At 42.7% G+C, this 21,941-nt stretch overlaps 1 protein-coding gene across 2 annotated transcripts; it reads left to right on the forward strand.

Moving 5' to 3' along the window:
• Positions 1-1,180: 1,180 nt before the first annotated feature.
• On the forward strand, positions 1,181-13,114 carry tsr1 (TSR1 ribosome maturation factor). Of its 2 annotated transcripts, none has more exons than XM_020046110.3 (15): positions 1,181-1,419; positions 2,573-2,676; positions 2,882-3,110; positions 4,809-4,943; positions 5,117-5,562; positions 6,175-6,322; positions 7,014-7,198; positions 9,262-9,473; positions 10,794-10,953; positions 11,039-11,149; positions 11,289-11,421; positions 11,618-11,734; positions 12,261-12,401; positions 12,632-12,706; positions 12,816-13,114. In XM_020046110.3, exons 1-15 carry the CDS (start codon positions 1,194-1,196, stop codon positions 12,992-12,994), a joined length of 2,601 nt encoding a protein of 866 aa, XP_019901669.2. In that variant the 5' UTR covers positions 1,181-1,193; the 3' UTR covers positions 12,995-13,114. The 2 variants fall into 2 exon arrangements, with proteins under 2 accessions (XP_019901669.2, XP_010890487.2); XM_010892185.4 differs by having other exon boundaries at positions 1,182-1,419; positions 7,011-7,198.
• Positions 13,115-21,941: the final 8,827 nt, after the last annotated feature.

The raw sequence follows: 21,941 nt of genomic DNA on the forward strand, positions 1-21,941 counted from the left end.
TTTTAATTATGACATTGTATTTGCATACTCAAAAGTGACCATGTTTTGGAACAACATTTCCCAGCACACGTCCTTGGTACAACATTTCACAGCATGGCCGTGTGATTTAATGAGCTACAGTTACACGTGTATAACATTCGTAGATGTGGATTATTAGTAATCTTGGAAACACAAAAGTAAAATTGTGCTGTATTCACCAGTTATGACAGAAGCAGTAATTCAAAATCTCTCCCAAAAGGATCAGCCCTACCAATAAGGGAACAGAGAGGTTTCAAGGCATGCTATGTATACATTTTATTTTGTATTTATTTGATTTAACCGTTATTGAACCAGGTAAGCAACATAAATAATGTACGATACAAAAATATTCATACAAATATAAAATAATGTATATAAATACGAAAATGAATGAGTGGGACACATACAAATAGGAACACTGTATCGGTTCAGTTGTCTGATCAGCTCTTTTATTTGATCTTTTAGGGAATAAAGTGAGATGAGTGTGTCCAGCTTAAGGCGTATGCAACTCATTCCAGTCATTGGCGGCAGCTAACTGAATTGAGCATCGACCAAAGGAATAGGCTTTTGGAGTAAACAGGGTGATATACAGTGTCTTCCGGAGCACATGTTACGCTACAAAGATGTCAAGTTGTGAATTAACGTCGGTTAACATAGTGCGGGTATTTACGTAAAAGATAAATAACTACTGTGGGTTATAGTGAGGTGCTTTGTCAGTTATTTTTCTTTATGATGCCAAAATGTTTTTTTTTTATTAAAAAAAAAAAGACGCGACAGTGCAGTTTATTAAAGACAAGGGGCATCTCTGTAAAAGGATTTCAGATGATAATCCTTTTACATGTAATTTTATATAACACAAGGGTGGTTCCTGTTTTGTCCTTTCACTCTATACTCTGATGTTTGAACAGAAGGGACATGTCATGAGATATTGCACAGCATTCCATTAATAACCTGATGCTTTTGTGAAATTGCGTAAGAATGTAAATGTTTCATCATTATATCCATACTTGTTGCAGTTGAAATAACCAGCATTTTCAGAACTATTGATCAAATAATTATCCTAGAATGGCAGAGAAATGTATTTTCCTTAAATGTTATTAGGACAAAATTAAAACGATAGCATGAGCTGACTCAGTAGTACTTCGGCAGAAACAGTAGATGGCACAAGCACCCCAATGAATGCACACCGGGCAAAAAGGGGTGGCCAGGAAGAAGTTGCGACAAAAAATGCGGAAGTTATCTACGCAATCGAAGTTCGCGTGCGTTTTAGTCGCGTGGTGAAAATGGTGGCTGGCTCAGATCAACAGCAGGGCCATAGAGCCGGCGCATATAAACAGAAAAACAAAGGACATAAACATGGCAAACATCGGACGAAGGGAGAAATTGAACGGGAGAGCAAGGGTACGTTTGTGACTGACGATTCTATAGCCATGGGCCGGACGTCTATTCTGCAGAGCAACCGAACACGTGCTTCAAGTTCGGTTTCGGAAGTAATATTAGCTTGTTCTGGCAACATGCGAATTTATTTGACTATGGGAACGCAATAATTGCCATGCTTTGTTGTAAAATGTCAGTTAAATCCCATGTAACAGGTTGGCACTGTCCTGTTAAAGACATATTTGGGTTGAATGGGTGGTGCCTTAAATTGTGATGGATACTTTGTCACCTCTGATACAAACTATCCCCGTCCCATCAGAACCGCTATCTGAATAAAGACTTTCCAAGGGCAGCATACAGGCTGTAACAGCCATTAGTATTCCGGGAGTATAAAATGTCATGTGAATTTCTTAACCTATAGCCTACCCGGACTGAGTGTTACTTCTTAAATTACACCGCTTTTAATTAACTACGTGAAGATAAACGTGGTAGGGTTAACCACTCTCCATGTTCCACTCAAACCAGAGCCTAGAGTCAGATTTGCCATCAATCTCAATAGTTCCCGACCTTTTCGGGTACTGTACCCCCCACCGAATTTTGTACATTGGTTGGTTGGGAACTAATCTATACTTGCTGCTAATAGAATATCTGACTGTCATTCACTCTTAACAGGCCAAATTAATCTTGTACAAAAGGCATAAACCATTAAATACAAATCTGTAATTTCATAGAAATGTTGGAAAACATTTTGACTTGAGTTGTTTCTTTTACTGAAAGAAGTCCTACAACAACCTTCCAAATCATTTTACCCAGACGATGATGTTTTAGCTTTCACAAACAATCTTTATATGACAAAACATGCAGAATAAATATTGCTTGGATTCTCCTATGTGACAACTCATACAATTTCAAATTAAACCTTGATACATGGTAGCTGATCAAAACATAAGCATTTAAGTTTAATTTCATTTGGAAGCAGTACACTTCACACTACCAGATGTGACAAGGCTGATAAGATTAATACTATTAGTCTATCATATCCACAGGACATTGTTAAAAGTCTCCCCTTATATCGGCTGTGATTCTGTCTCTGCATATGTTGGCAGCCATGCCCATACCCCCACCCCTTTAATCCAGATGTTGGTAATTTACATTTGAGTGATGTCATCCCCAATAGGTAGAGTGTCTGTAACTGCACTCACCAAGAAACAGAGGAAGGAGGCTAGAAAAATGGATAAACGACACAAAGCCAACCAGCTCCGACGAAATAAGAAGGATCTGGTGAGATGCTGTTGCTTTTGACAATGTAATGACACTGCCACAGGCAGCACCCCATATATTGAGATGAGCGAGATGCTAGACTTAATGCTCACTGTCATGGAGAGGACCACGGCATAGCCCCATAGGACCTTAAGCAGAAACGCAAACAAACACTCCTTGTGTGTGGCGGCAGCTCCCTGTAATCCTGCATACGTGTCTTGTTCAGGTGCTGACAGAGAAACGTCGCCTGGGCAGCAGGGATGGCCCCCCCCACACGGTGGCAGTGGTGGCCCTGCATGCAGATGTGGACACTGAGCCTGTGATGAGGCTGCTGCGGTGTGATGGGGCTGGCGGCCTGGTGCGTGAGGTCCAGAGTGTGTGTGGTGTTCCTGACAGCTTTGGCCTGGTCATGCCTCGCTACAAACAAAGATTCACCTTCTTCCGCGCTGATACAGGTAACTCATCAATTTGGCTTCTGCAACATATATGGTTGTGCTCAAAAGTTTGCATACCCTTGGAGAATTGGTAATATACTGTATGTGCCATTTGTAAAGAAAACATGAGTGAGCAGGCAAAACATGTCTTATTTCTTATGGGATTCACATTCGACTGTAGGTCATAACAGAATGGCACAATCATAAAACGAAACATGGCAACACTTTTTTTTTTTTTACCTGACCATAGTTCTTACCCCCTGTGTATTGCCCCCTTTAGCATCAATAACAGAGTGCAATCTTTTGTAATAGTTGTCTGAGGCCACATTCTTGCAGGTGGTATAGCTGCAAAATGCCTCCAGGTCATGCAAAGTCTTTGGTTGTCTTGCATGAACCGCACGTTTGAGATCCCCAGAGTGGTTTGATATTAAGGTCTGGAGACTGATGGCCACTCCAGAACCTTCACCTTTTTCTGCTGTAACCACTGGAGGGTCAACCTGGTCTTGTGCTTAGGGTCATTGTCATGCTGGAAAGTCCATCTTTTCACAAGATTCCCTGTGCCTTTAGAGCTCACACACCCCCAAAACATCAGTGAGCCACCACCATGCTTCACAGTGGGGATGGTATTCTGTTCACTATAGGCCTTGTTGACCCCTCACCAAACATAGTGCTTATGGCTGTGACCATAAAGCTCTATTTTGGTCTCGTTACTCCAAATTAGTGTGCCAGAAGCTGAGGCGTGTCAAGGTGTTGTCAGACATATTGTAACCAGGCATTGTTGTGGTATTGGCGCAGTAAAGGCCTCTTTCTGGCAACTCAACCATGCAGCTAATTTTTGTTCAAGTATCATCATTTTGTGCTCCTTGAAATAACCACACCGTCTTTTTCCAGAGCAGCCTGTATTTCTCCTGAGGTTGCCTGTGGGTTTTTCTTTGTATCCCGAAAAACTTTCTGGAAGTTTTGGCTGATAACATTCTTGGTCTACCCTGAATTTTCCAATTATTAATAAGTGATTGAACAGTACTGACTGTCATTTGCAAGGCTTTGGATATCTTTTTATATCCTTTTCCATCTTTATAACGTTCCATTACCTTGTTGTGCAGATCTTTTGCCCGTTCTTTTCTGCTCCCCATTGCTCAGTATCTAGCCTGCTCAGTGCATTCACGTGTGCGCTAACAAACTCATTGATTATTTATACACCGACACTAATTGCAATTTAAAATCCACAGGTGTGGGAAATTCACCTTTAATTGCCATTTTTCCCTGTGTGTGTCACCTTGTGTGTCTGTAACAAGGCCAAACATTCAAGGGTATGTAAACTTTTGATCAGGGCCATTTGGGTGATTTCGGTTATCATTATGATTTAAAAAGGAGCCAAACAACTACTGCTCTGGAAAGAATTAAGAGACCTGGAAAGAAAAAGATGCAGTAGTCTCTTAATTTCTTCCGGAGCTGTATGTGATAGTAAATGGCTTCATATGATCACTATCCTTAAATGTTTCACTATTTGTTTTCTTGCGTGATCAGTCATTTTCAAAATCAATGCCAACATTTCACAATTTCTGCCAGGGTATGTGAACTTATGAGCACAACTGTAGAGATCACTCGATATACATAATGAGCTGATACTGATTTACAGTGTGTTTAAATACAGGTATCACTATTTCTTTGTCTGAGTGTGTTGAATGTTATAACAGACTTCATCTCTGTTTCCTCTAGCTGACTTGCATTCTTTACTGGATGTGGTGAAGGTAGCAGACAGCCTGGTGTTTGTGCTGGAGTCCACAGAAGGCTGGGACAGCTATGGAGAATATTGCCTCTCCTGCCTCTTTGCCCAGGGGCTGCCTGCCTATGGTGAGATTCCTAACAAGCTGTAAAAAAAAAAACTTGCTCCCTGGATTTTGTCCTACCAGTTTTTTTATGTAATGTAATTTATAGATCCCTTTACATAAAATGTGTAGAACCTTTGTCCTGCCTTTGTATCCATGGTCATCTCTGGTATTTACCAACATCTTTCTGGCCCCCAGCTCTGGTTTGTCAAGGTATCTCAGACTTGGCTGTTAAGAAGCGGATGGATTCAAGGAGGACTTTGGCCAAGATCTCTGAGGTCCGTTTCCCCGGGGCACGCCTCTTCCCCCTGGACTCAGACCAGGATGCAGCACTGCTGGTCAGACACCTGGGAACACAGAGACAGAGAAGGCTGGGCTTCCGCTCCCGACGCTCTCACCTTCTCGCCCAGCGTGTCTCCTACACGCCCAACAGCTCAGAGTGCGGACCCTCTACGGGCCTTGGTACTCTGTGTGTGTCTGGGTATGTCCGAGGTCGCCCTCTGCAGGTGGATAGACTGGTGTACATCGCTGGGTTTGGAGACTTCCAGCTTAGTCAGATCGATGCGCCCATGGATCCTCTGCCCCTCAATATCACAAGCCCTCGCTCTGCCAAGCCGGGAAAGGGAGGAGATGTAGACATGCAGGTATGTGTCACTGCTGTAACTTATCACTGGCTGATATTGTCATGCAGAAAATATGCAGCGATTGAATTCATCATTTACAAACAACTAATTTAACAAGGCTGCTTCTGCACCTTGACAGTGCCTCCTAAATGTTCTCTCTGTGCCTTGACAGTACGTCCTAAATGTTCTCTCTGTGCCTTGACAGTACGTCCTAAATGTTCTCTCTGTGCCTTGACAGTACGTCCTAAATGTTCTCTCTGTGCCTTGACAGTACGTCCTAAATGTTCTCTCTGTGCCTTGACAGTACGTCCTAAATGTTCTCTCTGTGCCTTGACAGTACGTCCTAAATGTTCTCTCTGTGCCTTGACAGTATGTCCTAAATGTTCTCTCTGTGCCTTGACAGTATGTCCTAAATGTTCTCTCTGTGCCTTGACAGTATGTCCTAAATGTTCTCTCTGTGCCTTGACAGTATGTCCTAAATGTTCTCTCTGTGCCTTGACAGTATGTCCTAAATGTTCTCTCTGTGCCTTGACAGTATGTCCTAAATGTTCTCTCTGTGCCTTGACAGTATGTCCTAAATGTTCTCTCTGTGCCTTGACAGTATGTCCTAAAAGCTCTCTCTGTGCCTTTTAGGATGCCGGTGTTGATGATGAGGTGTCAGTGCGGGTGCTGATGAAGGCAGACCCAGCTCGTGTGGAGAGTCTACAGGCTGAGGCAGTGATTGACCCTATGGATGGAGAACAAACCTGGCCCACTGAGACTGAACTGCTGGAGGCTGAAGGTAAATGGAGGGCGGGCAGAGACCGCCGTGATGTTTACCCCCCACCCAATGCAAAACTTGAGCAAAATAAGCTCAAACGTTTGTGCCGTTAAAATGTTTGTGCTGCCATTTTAAAGATATTAAAGAAAATTTTATAGGTCATTCTGAGGATACTCAGCCCCTCAAACTCACTCAATATAAGCTCAATCGTTTGTGCTTCATTTGTGCTGTTACATTTTTTATTTGTGCTGCTGTCATTCTTTAGATATTAAATAAAATTTTATAGGTCTTTCTGATGACCCTCAGCCCCCAAAAAAACATTCACTCAATATAATCTTGTTTGTTTGCATAGCGCATTCCTACTGCATAGCGCCCTGGCTTTACTCTCTTTCCACTATAGCTCTGTCATTATCAGTAAGAAATGCAGTCTCAAAAACAAACCTTTATCAGCACAAACGATTTAGCCTATTTTGGTATAAAAAAATAGCAGCACAAACGATTGAGCTTAATTTTTGCATTGGGTGGGGGCCCACATCACGCAGGTTGGGCAGAGTTCTAGAGGAACACTACATTGAAATACATGATGTATGAATGGTTGCAGTGTTGTTGTTGACATCCAGTGCCCGGGTTGACTTACATTTCATGCCAACACATTCAGTATTTACATTTTCTTTATAATGTCTTTAATATCCCTGTGCACTTTCCTCAGAAGCCAGAAAAATAAAGCGTGTTATGAAGGTCCCCAAGGGTATGTCAGACTACCAAGCCACATGGATTGTGGATGAGGACAATGAGAATGTCAAGGAGGAGGAAGAGAGCACTGATGATGATGATGATGACGATGAAGATGCGATGATGGAGGAGTCCATAGATGGCGAGGACCTTGATTCTCAATTGGTCAGTACAATACACTATATGGCCTGGGGCACTCTATAGACATCAGATTTTTTTCTGTCATATATATGTTGCCAGGGGAATATAAAAAACTCTGAAGAAGGGAAGCAGGACTGAGTGTAAGTAGAAGAGCGTTGTTCTATGGTGAGCTGTTGATTCTTGAGTTGTGGGAGACAGGGTTCAGCTTTATCCAGCTGTATGTGTACAGGCCTGAGTGAGAAGGCAGGAGCATGAAGGGAAGAAATGGGAGACTCACACTTTTTTTTAATTTAATTTTTTACTTTTGAAAGCAAACTCTTACTACCCATTTTATTCATTCAGCCACTTGGCTATCTAGCAAGCTAAACCAAATGACTCACCATCCTGATTTCATTGTGACCCTGCTGATTGTGACCCTGCTCAGCTGTTGTCTAAATAATCAGCTTCATATTGAAATAGAATGGGACAGATTGAATGAAATAATCTGCTTTACCTAATGACATTGCGCCCAAGATGACTGCAGGTGTTTGCTTAAATTAGATACACATATTCATATGTATTCAGCGTCAAAGAAACAGTGTTGTCTGAATTGAAGGCCATCCTGTGGCTATTTCGAAATATTCCAGGATACGATGTGTGTATACAGTACCCCCCGAGCCTAGTCTGAGCTTCTGTGGGGTGATGTGCAGAGAATGTCAGGAGGAAGCCGCTCAGACAGGATGGTGAACGGTTGAGAAAAGAAGTGGTGGACACCAGGTGCTTTAGTGTGTGGTTGGGCTTAAGTTCAGGGTGGAACAGAACAGTGTATACGTGACCTCTGGTTAGTGCGCGAAACAGCACAGGACCGCTGTTTGTTTTCTCAGTGTCTGCCTCTGGGCTGTAGTGCCAGGCTGCTCACCGTGGCAACAATAGTGTTTGGAGCAGAAGTCCCAAGAGAAGCCTCCCTGACTTCCTGCGCTGTGGACACAACTTCCTGTCTGGAGCAGGGGAGGGGGCAGCCATTTATTTATAACAGCCTTGCTTGAAAGGAGGGGGAAAATTCTTCTATGGTGAAGAGGTTCAGCTCCATTTATTTTCTTTAATGGTTATTAGCATGTGTTTGATGTAGGGGTTAGCCCACAGGATTCAACATCTAGGAGATGTTAACAATGGGGGAAATGGTGCTGTGGATGATCATGGTTATTATTGCAGCTGTGATTGTTCTAAAGGTTGTGAATGGACCTCATGCAGACTGGATTCCCCACATCTATCTCTTGCTAACTCTAATGCCTCTTCTGTGAAGAACAACTAGTACATTTCCTCTAACTTCCTTGGGCAAACATGTTTGCCCATTATAAAGAAAATTGTTTCTAAATAGGATGAAGGCCTTGGCTTGAGCCTTCCTCAGACCCGCCGTTATTTGTTCTCAGTCTTCTCCTCAGGGGTCCCCAGCCATTGCATTTATTTGATCCAATCCAGTGCTAGCACCTCTGATTGAATTTATCTAATCATCCAGCCCTTGATTAGTGAATTGGGTGTGCAAGTTTAGGGTTGAAACTGAAATGGAGCAGCTGGTGGTCCCAGAGGAAATACTGCTATAGTTGACATGACATGCTGTCGTCTGAAGCTCTGCTGTAGTTGACATGACATGCTGTCGTCTGAAGCTCTGCTGTAGTTGACATGACATGCTGTCGTCTGAAGCTCTGCTGTAGTTGACATGACATGCTGTCGTCTGAAGCTCTGCTGTAGTTGACATGACATGCTGTCGTCTGAAGCTCTGCTGTAGTTGACATGACATGCTGTCGTCTGAAGCTCTGCTGTAGTTGACATGACATGCTGTCGTCTGAAGCTCTGCTGTAGTTGACATGACATGCTGTCGTCTGAAGCTCTGCTGTAGTTGACATGACATGCTGTCGTCTGAAGCTCTGCTGTAGTTGACATGACATGCTGTCGTCTGAAGCTCTGCTGTAGTTGACATGACATGCTGTCGTCTGTAGCTCTGAAGAAATCTCTTGTTGACACACTGCAGAAAGAACTGGACTTTAGTTCTGGGTTAACTGACATAAGCTCTGCAGTAAAAATATTCTGTCCTTTACTGTTTGTTTTAGGATACTGCCTCAGGTTTTGGCTCAGAGGAAGAGGATGAGGAGGAGGAAGAGCTGCTTACCACATCAGACAAGGGTGGAGCTGACCAGCGCTATGATGAGCACATAGATGAGGTGGAGGAAGGGGAGGGGTTAAAACGCTACCGGGAGGCTCGATCTAATGAGATGTTTCCAGATGAGGTGGACACACCTCTAGACAAATCAGCTAAGACCAGGTAAGGTCATGGCCATTACATCTTGAATTGCCAAAACCTTTGCCCTCAATGATGAGACCTCTTCACAAGGTAGTTTCAGAGGAAGGCCCTAAAAATAGTAAATGACTCAAGCCTCCCAAATTGTATGATTTTTTAATAATAAGTATGTGTATTAAAAGTGGAATCTCTGGATGTGCAATGAAGGCAAATGCAGTACAAATGGTGATACTAAAATTCCAAGTATTAAGTATAGTGTATGTTACAAGTGGGATAATAGTTGTGCGAGTGCAAATAGCAATTCTAAATGGCATTCTAGATGAAGGAGTAAGGTAGCATGTGCAACTTACATGCAGAGATGGCAGCGGTGATGTTCCCAAGGTAGACGTGCCTGTAACAACTGAAAACATCCATTATCAGGCTGTACAAGGCAGTGTCAGAGTAGTACAAAGGGAGTGGTGCCTGAGAGGTGTGGGGTATGTTTAGTGATGGGTCATAGAGTTCAGAGTCCTGAGTCACAGAGTTAAGCAGGGTTACAGTAGACGGAAAGAAACTGTTCCTTAGACCGATCGCAATACTTATTTATATTTGACCCAGATTGCAATTATTTTTATAGACAACAATCTTTTTGCACAATATTTAAATTCTAAAATCATGTTTCCAGTCCGAATAAGGGATTTTGAGGCCGAAGTTTGAAATGTCTCAGCAAATACCATGCAGATGATGTCCGTTTCCATAGGATGTCAGAGCGCTTGACAGCTCTGCGGAAAGTTTATAGGCGCAGATCATTTACTGAAACTCATTTGCTTCTAAATTTCAGTAGGTATACATCTAGTTTAGAATTGTTTTGCAATGCACCATAATGTAGCCTAGTTTCACAAAAATAGCTCTGGATAAGTGTTTGCAAAATAAGAAAACAATATTGTGTACATATTTGATCTTAATGTAGGCTACATCACAGAGGAGCATGTCGAAGCGTAACCACTCCACTGATCCGTATTAAGGACCTGCCAAGTCCACAGTAGATCCATGGCTCACATACAGTGATTTTATATTTTGGAAAACGGCCAAGCAGTATATGATATCCTTTTTTGCTTTCCAGCCATTGACCTTTTTATGACCTCTGGACAAAGGGCCAGAGCAGTCAACGGTCTAACATTTCCTTTAGCAGCCCTCCAGGGACAGGCCAATCGGGCAGGAATGCACCAGACATGTCTGAAACATCTGGTAATATGTAATAGACAATGCCTCAGAGCCGCTGACGCCCAAACCACTTTCCAGGAAGACTGTCCCGTCGTTATTACTTCGCTATACATTGACGTGGCTCATTTCCTGTGTGCTCAGGTTCCAGCGCTACAGGGGGCTGAAGAGTTTCCGCTCGTCCCCTTGGGATCCCATGGAGAACCTGCCTGTGGACTACTCACGTATCTTCCAGTTCCAGAGCTTTGAGAGAACCCGACGCCGCGTACTCGCTGAGGCTGCCCAGGAGGATCAGGGGGCCCTGGTGAGATGCTGTGTGGGTGACCTCCTGTATCATCCCGTCCACTGCAACCCTCCCCCCAATAACCCTGCTCTGATGTGTCCTCCAGGTGGGCTGGTATGTGACTCTCCATGTCGTGGATGTTCCCCCTGCTGTGATGGAGTCTGTACAGGCAGGCAGGCCTTTGGTGCTGGTGTCCTTACTGCCACATGAACAGAAGGTAGGGACCTGAAGGGAAATGTTTTTGATATTGCTGTCTTAGTTAAGAATTGTTCACATTTTAGCTGTAAAATATGTTGGATAAAATTTTTTAGACATTCCGCCTAACATTTAGGAGTCTTTCCATCTCGTCTAATTAGATGTCAGTGATGCACATGCTGGTGAGGAGACACCCCAGTAACACAGAGCCTGTCAAGTCTAAAGAGGAGCTGATATTCCACTGTGGCTTCAGGAGATTCAGGGCCTGCCCCATATTCTCCCAGCACACATCAGGTAGGGCAACCTGGTTTCACTGTGAAAGTGTAGAACATCTGTGTTGACTGGAGTCTTGGATTCTAGTGTGATTCTGGTTACCATTCACCACATGAGCATTAACAAAGCATGTAGTACCAGTGTGTTTCGTCTGCTTCACATCTACATTCAGTGGAAGGTTTTGGGTATTCTAACCTTTGATTGGTTCTCTCCCCAGCCGACAAGCACAAGTTGGAGCGTTTCCTTCAGCATGACGCCCCCACTGTGGTTTCTGTATATGCTCCCATCACATTCCCCACTGCTGGGGTAATGGTCTTCAAACAGAGGGAGAATGGTAAGGCTCTGGATTCTCTTCTGCCCAGCTCTCTGGGATCTCTCTTGCCCAGCTCTCTGGGATCTCTCTTGCCCAGCTCTCTGAGGTCTCTCTTGCCCAGCTCTCTGGGATCTCTCTTGCCCAGCTCTCTGGGATCTCTCTTGCCCAGCTCTCTGGGATCTCTCTTGCCCAGCTCTCTGGGATCTCTCTTGCCCCGCTCTCTGGGATCTCTCTTGCCCAGCTCTCTGGGATCTCTCTTGCCCAGCTCTCTGGGATCTCTCTTGCCCAGCTCTCTGGGATCTCTCTTGCCCAGCTCTCTGGGATCTCTCTTGCCCAGCTCTCTGGGATCTCTCTTGCCCAGCTCTCTGGGATCTCTCTTGCCCAGCTCTCTGGGATCTCTCTTGCCCAGCTCTCTGGGATCTCTCTTGCCCCGCTCTCTGGGATCTCTCTTGCCCAGCTCTCTGGGATCTCTCTTGCCCAGCTCTCTGGGATCTCTCTTGCCCAGCTCTCTGGATTTGAGCTGGTACCTCCTGTGTTCTTTCCACAGGCATGCAGGACCTTGTAGGGACAGGCACTCTGCTGAGCTGTGACCCCCAGCGGGTGGTACTGAAAAGAATCGTGTTGAGTGGGCACCCCTTCAAGATCAACCGCCGTTCCGCTGTCGTCCGATACATGTTCTTTAACAGGGGTGAGGAGGGGGCATTGAGTATTTTGTTTCCTTACAGTACATAGAGCTTTTCAGTCTGTCCCAAAAGGTAGTCTATGCCCTTTATAGTCTCTATAAAGGTTGTGTACTATAGAGTAAATAGGTATGTCCATCAGTCATAATACTGAATTGCAGAAGAAAGAAATGTCTCTGACCTCCCTATGATGTTCATTATCTTGTTTTAAACCATAATCTATACTCTTTCCCTGAAGATGACATCTTGTGGTTCAAGCCTGTTGAACTGAGAACCAAGTGGGGCCGGAGAGGACACATCAAGGAGGCTCTAGGTAACTTAACCTTCTTGAATCATTTTCATTGACCTGAAACAAGTTATTTCCTTCACTGGACATTTGTATGATTGCCTTACCTACATGGGGATTTGGGTATATTTTCCAGGTACTCATGGACACATGAAGTGTGTGTTTGACAGCCAGTTGAAGTCTCAGGATACTGTCATGATGAACCTCTATAAGAGAGTCTACCCTCGCTGGACATATGACCCCCATGTGCCTCGACCTCTGCCCTGGGTCAAGGGGGAAGGGACTCAAGTGCCGGATGATTTTGACATGGATTAACAGTGCTCTGTGCTTCAGGGGATGGTGTGCAGAGATGCATTTGCTTGGACTGTGACAATGACATGTTCACATCAAGAGCTGCATTGTCATTTGTATTAAATAAAAACAATTAGACTATCAGTTGTTGTGTTTATTTCATGCCACAAGAAAATGTCCTTGTGGTCCAGTTTGTTCATTTACTGGCCACTAGATGGCAACAGTGTATGAGGAAAGTTTTGTTGTTGCAGTGACTGTTAGAGTGGATGGAACTGAAATCACTTATGTTCTGAATGAGCCATACACATTTTCCTGTAGTCAAACATGAAGACTATAATGTATGGTCCCTCTGTCAGATACAGAGTTTCAAGCACTGTCAACTAAAGACCTGGGAGCGGTTCTGAGTTCCATTTAACGCGGCAGCAGTTGGTAGATGTGTAGCATGTTGGGCATTTTGTAACACTAAGCGTTGCTGAGTTTATAATTAAGCTTTGGATGCCGGCGATGATAGGTGATTTTAAATTGGCAACAGTATTAAGTTGTGATGGTAGATCTCAGCATGGGTCAACATGTTAACCTAAACCATTTTTACACCCCTGATTCTTGTAATCAAATGTTTGATATGTTGACTAATTGAATAAGGTGTGGTAGTTTGGTGCTTAAACAAAAACAGGACACGTCTGGGGGGAACGAGGAGAGGTCTGGAAAACGAATAAACCCCTATTCCAAATGTTTCCCAACATGGATCCTATATGCACAAGGCACTAATATAATACTGGTGTTACCATATTTCCTGATTGTTTCTACGATCTATGCCCCTCTAACTCAACACTGGATTTTGAGACTAGTCTTACGGAATTTTTTCAATACTACCCTGAAATCTGACTTATTTACACGTGGAAGGTGCCATTAATGATGAGGTAGAACAGAACCATCAGTCTCCGGAACTCATAGGGTATGAATGGAAAATCCCTGATCTTTGCTACAGCAGAAATGGCTATCTAGCCAAGATTTTCTGGGCGCTTTTGATTTTGTAGTCAAGAACTATTGCTGCGACCGGGATTTGAACATGTGGCAATTACACAGATGTATTGGGATTTTGTGTCTTAGACCACATCACCGCTCTGGGACTCTGTACTTATGCAATCTACTGTACGTTTCTGAAATGTTAAGGTTTTGAGAAACAACTAGTGACCGACAACAAAACACTTGACAATGATTTCTGTGTTGATATCAAGGAATGGTCAATAATCTTGTGTTAATACAGTAATGGTCAACAGCAGCCACTGCAACTATATAAAATGCAACAGCAACTAAGGCAATGTCAATTGAGATTCAAAGATAGAGCAGAAATGACTGATGGCACCAGCACCATTTTAGGTAGTACCAGTATGTCAGATTAGATCAAGGGAAAATGTTGGAGCCACTTATCAAAGAAACAACATATTTGACTAAAAAACAGACCTATTCATCAGTGGTTAAAATTGATGTGTTGATTTGTTTTAAACAGGATATTTTAGGTGCATTTAAACAATTTAATGGTATTGTAAAAGGTGAATTAAAGACACTATTTACGATGTTACTCCTTTGCATATTTCAATTTGATGTAAAAAATGTGGTAAATATACTGTATGTTGACGCTTTTATAATTTTTTTACTAAACTGATAAGGTTTAAACTTGGCTGAAAGCTCTGCAGTAACCATGGTCTCAGACCCCTACATAGTACACACTACCCCTCAGCTCCCCCTGCTACTCCCTGGTGGTCTCTCCCCGACCTGAAGCCCCCCTCTCACCACCAGTCAGACTCACACGCAGAGAGCATGACCCCTCTGTTGTTTTCTCTCTGGATCCCCAACGCTCAACAGTTTTACATCCCTCTCCATCCCATGCTTTGTGCTCCTCTGAGAAACAGTGATTTATGAATTGTGATATTTATCATAAAACTGCGCTCTTGCATGCTTGCAGCCCCATGATTCATCCGGGGGATCTGTTGGGACTGCATCACAGGGGCATGCCAATATGTCTGGGAAACGAGAAGGTGAAAACTTGGGTTTGGAGAAGAGGAATCCAGTCCAAGAAATGGAGGGAATCAAAAGTTCACTGTGTACATTTATTGTGCTGTGAATTTGATTAAAGAGGGAAAAAGTACCAAAAAATAATTATAAAACAATCACACAAAAGTAATGCCTCTTAATTTCCTTGGGGGGCAACCATGGAGCCTTGAACAGTTTTACTAAAACAATCTTCTTTCTGCTTTGTTTTTTTAAACTCATAGAGTGGCGCGAGGGCATTCAATACTGATTAACCTGATTAATCTGGTCAAGTTAAAAATTTATTGTCCCTTCTGTTTTTGATTATTGACCAGTGAAACATTCTCAGTGTATTTATTTATTTAAATATATCATTTATTTGTAAGATCTTTAGATATCTTTTGCAACAAATGAAAGCAGGAGGTGTTTTAATTTTTTACACTAAAAAAGAAATAAATCTAGAAGCAACAAATAAAAAAGGGAAAAGCGAAATGTGACAAAAAAAACTATGATTAATGGAACAAGATAGGAAAGCCCCCTAACAACGTGTGTGGCACAAATGCTTTTCAAATATGTACAAAAGAATGCTATTAGCTTCTATATCATGTAAAAGTGTCTGGAGTTTACTGCGAATGTCAACAAAGAACACGAACATGAACATGAAACATGATACTCTATGTGAAGAAAATACTGTATACAGGTACCAGGGTTTTCCTGTATTTGTAAAACAAATCTCATTCAAGTCATGATAATTATATTCTCACTTTTCACGCAATATCTTTTAACAGTGCCAGGAAAAGGAAATCAAAGCATGAGACCTGTCAAAACCTGTACATAGACTGCTAACAGGGTAAGGAAACCAATGTGTTGTTTTGAAATTTTGTTGAAGTATCCTGTAAAGGCATCCTCAATAACAACCAAACATGTTAGGAGAAATTAATACACTTTGAGATTTTAATGACTGCACAAATTGCCCAATCACCAATGCAGCTTCTACCAGGATCCTTCTCAATTCGATCCCAACCCCTCCCCTAATACCCATAACTCCACCCCCACATGTAGTACAGATAAGACAGGGAACCAGATAGCACAATGGATGTAGAAATCAGAATTTTTTACAATTATGTCACTGATTAAACATCTGACCTCGATATAGTTTTCTGTACCCCAAAAGTAGAACATGTCACTATCAGAGTTTAGACTTTACCCTTTGTCAAAGATAGGACATTAAAAAAAATTGTGAGCGGGCACTGTGCCCATCCCCTTAAAAAGAGCCCATTGTGCAAGTACGAGGAAAGCGTGGACGCAAATGTCATCATATCAGTAAATCAACCGTCATGTCCAGTAGAAGCCCAAATAAACATCTAGATTTACAAGACTATTCACCAAAGTTTTTAACGAGTGGACCGAATATCAAGTGATGGTCAGATTCTATAAACTGTATCTCCTCCTCTTCCCTGCCATGTCTCAGGTGATATCGGATGGTCAGTAAAAGGTTATTTCCTTCACAGTAAAATGTTATTTAGTCACCCTGCAAATTACATTGAACCGCTTTTTTGATTTAACAATACTTTGGACTATTATTTCCATTGTGCATTTTGTAGGCTACAGAGGACACAGGTGTTCAATATTGCAATCTGTGGCAATAAGGTGGAATGCACACTTACTGATTTTGGACATTTAGTTAGGTCAAGTACTCTATCTGCATTCAGACCGCTGGTACGTAACTCCCTTGTAACCAAAGGACAGTACAATATTATTGAAGGGAGGTGATGTGGATCTTGTTGGTCTATAAAGAGACAGGCATAGAGCGCTCCCACTTAGCGGATGGTTGACCAGTCTCACTCAGGTAGTCATACTGTGACACAGGTGCTAAGCTAATCATCACAAACTTCCTTGTAGAAAGCCAGAGTATGTGTAGGGAGACTGAAAATGGTCTTCAAAAGTACCTAATGTCATGATTAAAAACATTACAAATAACAAGACACATACAGTACAGTGCAAAAGTCGAAGGAATAAAAAGTGAAATAAGTATTTTCTCCTAATAGGCCTAAAAGAGTTTGGATTATGTACGGTACCAGTCATAAATTTGGACACACCAACTCATTCAAGGGCACATCTTTAGTTTGACTATTTTACTCTTTGTAAAATAATAGTGAAGACATCAAAGATGTAAGATAACACACGGAAATATTTTGTAGCAACCTAAAAAGTGTTCAACAGATCAAAATATATTTCATAGTGTAGATTCTTCAAAGTACCCACCTTTGGCATTGAAGCATTGACAGCTTTGCACACTCTTGACATTCACTCAACCAGCTTCATTAGAAAGTCACCTGGAATGCATTTCAATTAATAGGTGTGCATTTTTAAAAGTGAGGTTGTGGAATTTATATTAATTAATTATTAATAAATTTGATAACGAATGTAATTTGGCTGAATTACATATAGTATTTAGTCAACCTACAACATCATCCAGAGTTCAAAGTAAGGTGTTTTAAAATTGAAGTTATAAAAAAAGAGTAAAGGCCCCAATAGATGGAGAGACAGTCAAGAAGGATGAACACACCTTGAGCAGAAGGAGGGAGAGGTTTGTGAATAGATGAATTCAAAGGCACAATGGAAGTTCCCTTACTCAAACATGTCAGACGTCAAATAAAGCAGATCTGCCCTAAAGGCATAAATTAATTTGTTTGGTTGAATCACTGGAAAGGACGGATCATGCATTTGAAACAGGTTAAATGCTTTAGGCAGACATTAACCAAGCTTAGTCCTTGCTCTAAACCCTAACCTTTACCGAACCCTAACCGTTCTACAAACCCGATTCCAAAAAGGTTGGGACACTGTACAATTGTGAATAAAAACAGAATGCAATGATGTGGAAGTTTCAAATTTCAACATTTTATTCAGAATACAACATAGATGACATATCAAATGTTTAAACTGAGAAAATGTATCACTTTAAGGGAAAAATAAGTTGATTTTAAATTTCATGGCATCAACACATCTCAAAAAAGTTGGGACAAGGCCATGTTTACCACTCTGTGGCATCCCCTCTTCTTTTTATTACAGATTGCAAACGTCTGGGGACTGAGGAGACAAGTTGCTCAAGTTTATGAATAGGAATGTCCCATTCTTGTCTAATACAGGCTTCTAGTTGCTCAACTGTCTTAGGTCTTCTTTGTCGCACCTTCCTCTTTATGATGCGCCAAATGCCTTTCCAGATGTGTAGGCTGCCCATGCCACACGCACTCATGCAACCCCATACCATCAGAGATGCAGGCTTCTGAACTGAGCGCTGATAACAACTTGGGTTGTCCTTGTCTTCTTTAGTCCGGATGACATGGCGTCCCAGTTTTCCAAAATGAACTTCAAATTTTGATTAATCTGACCACAGAACACTTTTCCACTTTTCCACAGTCCATTTCAAAAGATACGGCTTCTTTTTTGACCTATTGAGTTTTAGCCAGCAACGGCGAATGGCACGGTGGATTGTGTTCACCGACAATGTTTTCTGGAAGTATTCCTGAGCCCATGTTGTGATTTCCATTACAGTATCATTCCTTTATGTGATGCAGTGCCGTCTGAGGGCCCGAAGATCACGGCATCCAGTATGGTTTTCCGGCCTTGACCCTTACGCACAGAGATTGTTCCAGATTCTCTGAATCTTTGGATGATATTACGTACTGTAGATGATGATAACTTTAAACTCTTTGCAATTTTTCTCTGAGAAACTCCTTTCTGATATTGCTCCACTATTTTTCGCCACAGCATTGGGGGTATTGGTGATCCTCTGCCCATCTTGACTTCTGAGAGACACTGCCACTCTGAGAGGCTCTTTTTAAACCCAATCATGTTGCCAATTGGCATAATAAGTTGCAAATTGGTCCTCCAGCTGTTCCTTATCTGAACATTTAACTTTTCTGGCCTCTTATTGCTACCTGTCCCAACTTTTATGGAATGTGTAGCTCTCATGAAATCCAAAATGAGCCAATATTTGGCATGACATTACAAAATGTCTCACTTTCATCATTCGATATGTTATCTATATTCTATTGTGAATTAAATATAAGTTTATGAGATTTGTAAATTATTCCATTCCTTTTTTACTCACAATTTGTACAGTGTCCCAACTTTTTTGGAATCGGGTTTGTACAATTAAACTTCAAATGAGTGATTTCAGAATTGGATCAACCAATCATATGCATTTCTGACTTCAGTTCAGGATCTGCCTCAAAGACAACTCCCAACTCTGATTCAAGGCAGCTTACCAGCATCACTGCAGACTGCCTGCTTGCTTTTGTTAAGGATGCTGTGATGAGAAAGTGTTTGATCAAGTCCAAGTAGCCTATGTCAACATTTGTAATTGGTTGTTGTGGGATTTGTCAACAGAAGTAATCTTTCTCAGCTGCATCTTTTAGCAGAGGGCAACATTTGACAAAATAGAAGTTAAAAGGTGTTCTGGCAAAGCATTGTTGATGGCACCTTCTTTTGGTTGATGCAGGATTTAGGACAGATCAACCATTCTAACTTCAAACCTTTCCCATTGATCTTTAATAAAATGACTAGTTAATTTCTCTGTCCTAACAACAGGTGTTCTAGTCAACAAGATTATATTGATTCAGTCAGATTCCACTGGCAATATCAAGCTCCTGCTATTTTCTCTGTTTTAAATTGTTTGACACATCAATTTTTTTATACTTCTTAAAAATATACTAGTAATCATATAACATGTATCTTCTTTACATCACGTTCATCCATACAACTAAAATAATTCCTTGGAACATTTTCAAATTCTAACATTTGACATTGGACAACCACACAACAAAACATGCCCACAGAAGACGCCACAGCTGGAGAAAAAACAGATTTTCCACTCAGTTGAGCCACTCCAGTTCTTCCTTTCTGCTTTCCTATAGGTACGCAAGTATGACCCCATCTTGGGTAAACCTAAATGGGTGGGTGTAGTGTATCTGGTTAGCTGTTAGTGATTAGAAGAGGGGACCCAATTCCCCACCTATAGAGAATCTGTCTGTAGATGGCTTAAACTATGTGCACCATGACACTAATATCAATATGAACCAGAGAAACGTTCAGTTGTTTACTGTGACGTGGTAAAGCGGTTGAGTCCAGCCGATAATTAGTGAAATGTGTGTTTGGCAGCGGTGGGTGTTGGCTATGGTCAGAAGGAGTTAAATAACGTTGCCTGGTGTGACTGACTGACTGACTAAGCCTGCTCTGTTCGCTGCAGGAATGTCCTGTGGTTCCCAGTTCCCTGCCACCACACTTAGCTGGCTCCCACTGAAGATATAATGGGTAAGAGATTTTTTCCGTTGGATGCGGATAAAGTGGGGGACAGAGGGAACAGCAAAAGACAGAGATAAGAGACGACCCCGTCCGGGGGTGTTGAAACGAATAAAGCCAGAGAGAAAGAGAAAGAAAGTGAGAATGGAAAAGGGATCTACAGAGTTGGCAAAATGAGAATAAGAGCTGCAGAGGAAGAAAGAGAGAGGAAGAAATGGAGGAGTGCGAGAGAGGCTGAGCTAGGCGGTGTGGGCGAGGGAGAGCGAGAGTGGCTGGCGTTTATGGATAGCAGATGTGGCGCAGTGGGGTTTTGGCAGGGGCCGAGCACGCCTGGATCCCGCACCGGCTGGGTGGCACCGGGGTGAGAGGGAGGTCACCGCACCACAGCACACAGCCCATAAAACACTGGGAGAGGGAGGAAAGGGATGGGGCCTCAAACACACACCAGCCTGGGACTGGAGGGCCGCGGAGGTGAGCACGTCACTCTCACAAACACACGCATTCTCAGGTTTAGTACAAATAAAAAATAAAAAAAAGCACGACTATAGGTGGAAACCTAAACTTGGGAAATACATTCAACTTTTAAGTAATGATTCAAATTCCTTATCTGAAATGGATCAGCAATGGTTCCTCGGGGATAGGTTTGTCTACATAGGGTGAAACAAATCATTTGATAATGTGGGTGGACTGGGCCCCTTCAGCCCTGTGTTAAATACATGACAGGATTGCTACAGTGATGCTAGGAGGAAGGCTAACCACATGCGGTCTGACCCAGTCTTAAACTGTCTATTTTCTTCTTATCGATCCAACCTCAACATTTGAACACTGAAGTTATCAGACTTGGATGGATGTAAAATCACAGGGGACACGTCTTACCTCACACTACCACTCTTCCAAAGATATTAACACTTATTCCCACCACAAACCCTGTACCCCCCCCCCCCCCACCCCCCACACCCTACAAATACACAAACGTTCCTTTTGCCACCGATTTTATTTAGCTCTTTCTTTCCTCGATGATATCCCACCCTCTCTTTCTTGTTCCCCTTTTCTCTCCCCTTAGCCTGGTCCTGACTCCCTGATTCCTGGGGCCTGGCCAAGGCGTGTGTCCCTGGAGGAGCCAGCGAGGAGATGGAGAGAGGGGGCAGCGAGGGGGCGCAGAGACAGCCTCCAAAACCACACAGCTGCAGCAGCCTTCCCTTCCTCTCCTGTTCTCTCCCCTTCCCTCCGTAAGGAACTGGCCTGGCACAATCCCCAGCTCTGCCATTAATCAGGGAGTGAGGGGTAGTTGTGCATGTGCATGTGTTTGTGTGTGTGTGTCTGTCTCTGTCTGTCTCTGTCTGTCTGTGTGTGTGCACATGTACATGTGGCTGAGTGTGTGCATGTGTGTGTGCGCGAGTGTTTATGTGTATGTTTGTGTGTGCTGATAGAGAGCTGGATGGAATGGGACTGATGGTATGGAGACCAGGACCTCCCAACAAAGCAGAGGAGTTCACTCAGCGAGCGAAGTGGGGAGGGAAGGAGGCGGACAGACAAAAAGCCTGGCGCACAGATTGCGACTGCCAGTAAGAAGGACCGAGAGGACAAGATAAATTATCTAGAGAAGCTTTAGGCACAGAGAGACATAACGGTCATC

Source organism: Esox lucius, chromosome 1, assembly GCF_011004845.1.
Source record: "Esox lucius isolate fEsoLuc1 chromosome 1, fEsoLuc1.pri, whole genome shotgun sequence".
Classification (NCBI taxonomy): domain Eukaryota; kingdom Metazoa; phylum Chordata; class Actinopteri; order Esociformes; family Esocidae; genus Esox; species Esox lucius.

Coding starts and splice junctions, on each gene's coding strand:
- tsr1 (XM_010892185.4), top strand. CDS start 1,194: ATGAATGCACACCGGGCAAAAAGGGGTGGCCAGGAAGAAGTTGCGACA. Junction 4,944..5,116: donor CCAGGGGCTGCCTGCCTATG/GTGAGATTCCTA, acceptor TCTGGCCCCCAG/CTCTGGTTTGTCAAGGTATC. Junction 11,735..12,260: donor CTTCAAACAGAGGGAGAATG/GTAAGGCTCTGG, acceptor TTCTTTCCACAG/GCATGCAGGACCTTGTAGGG.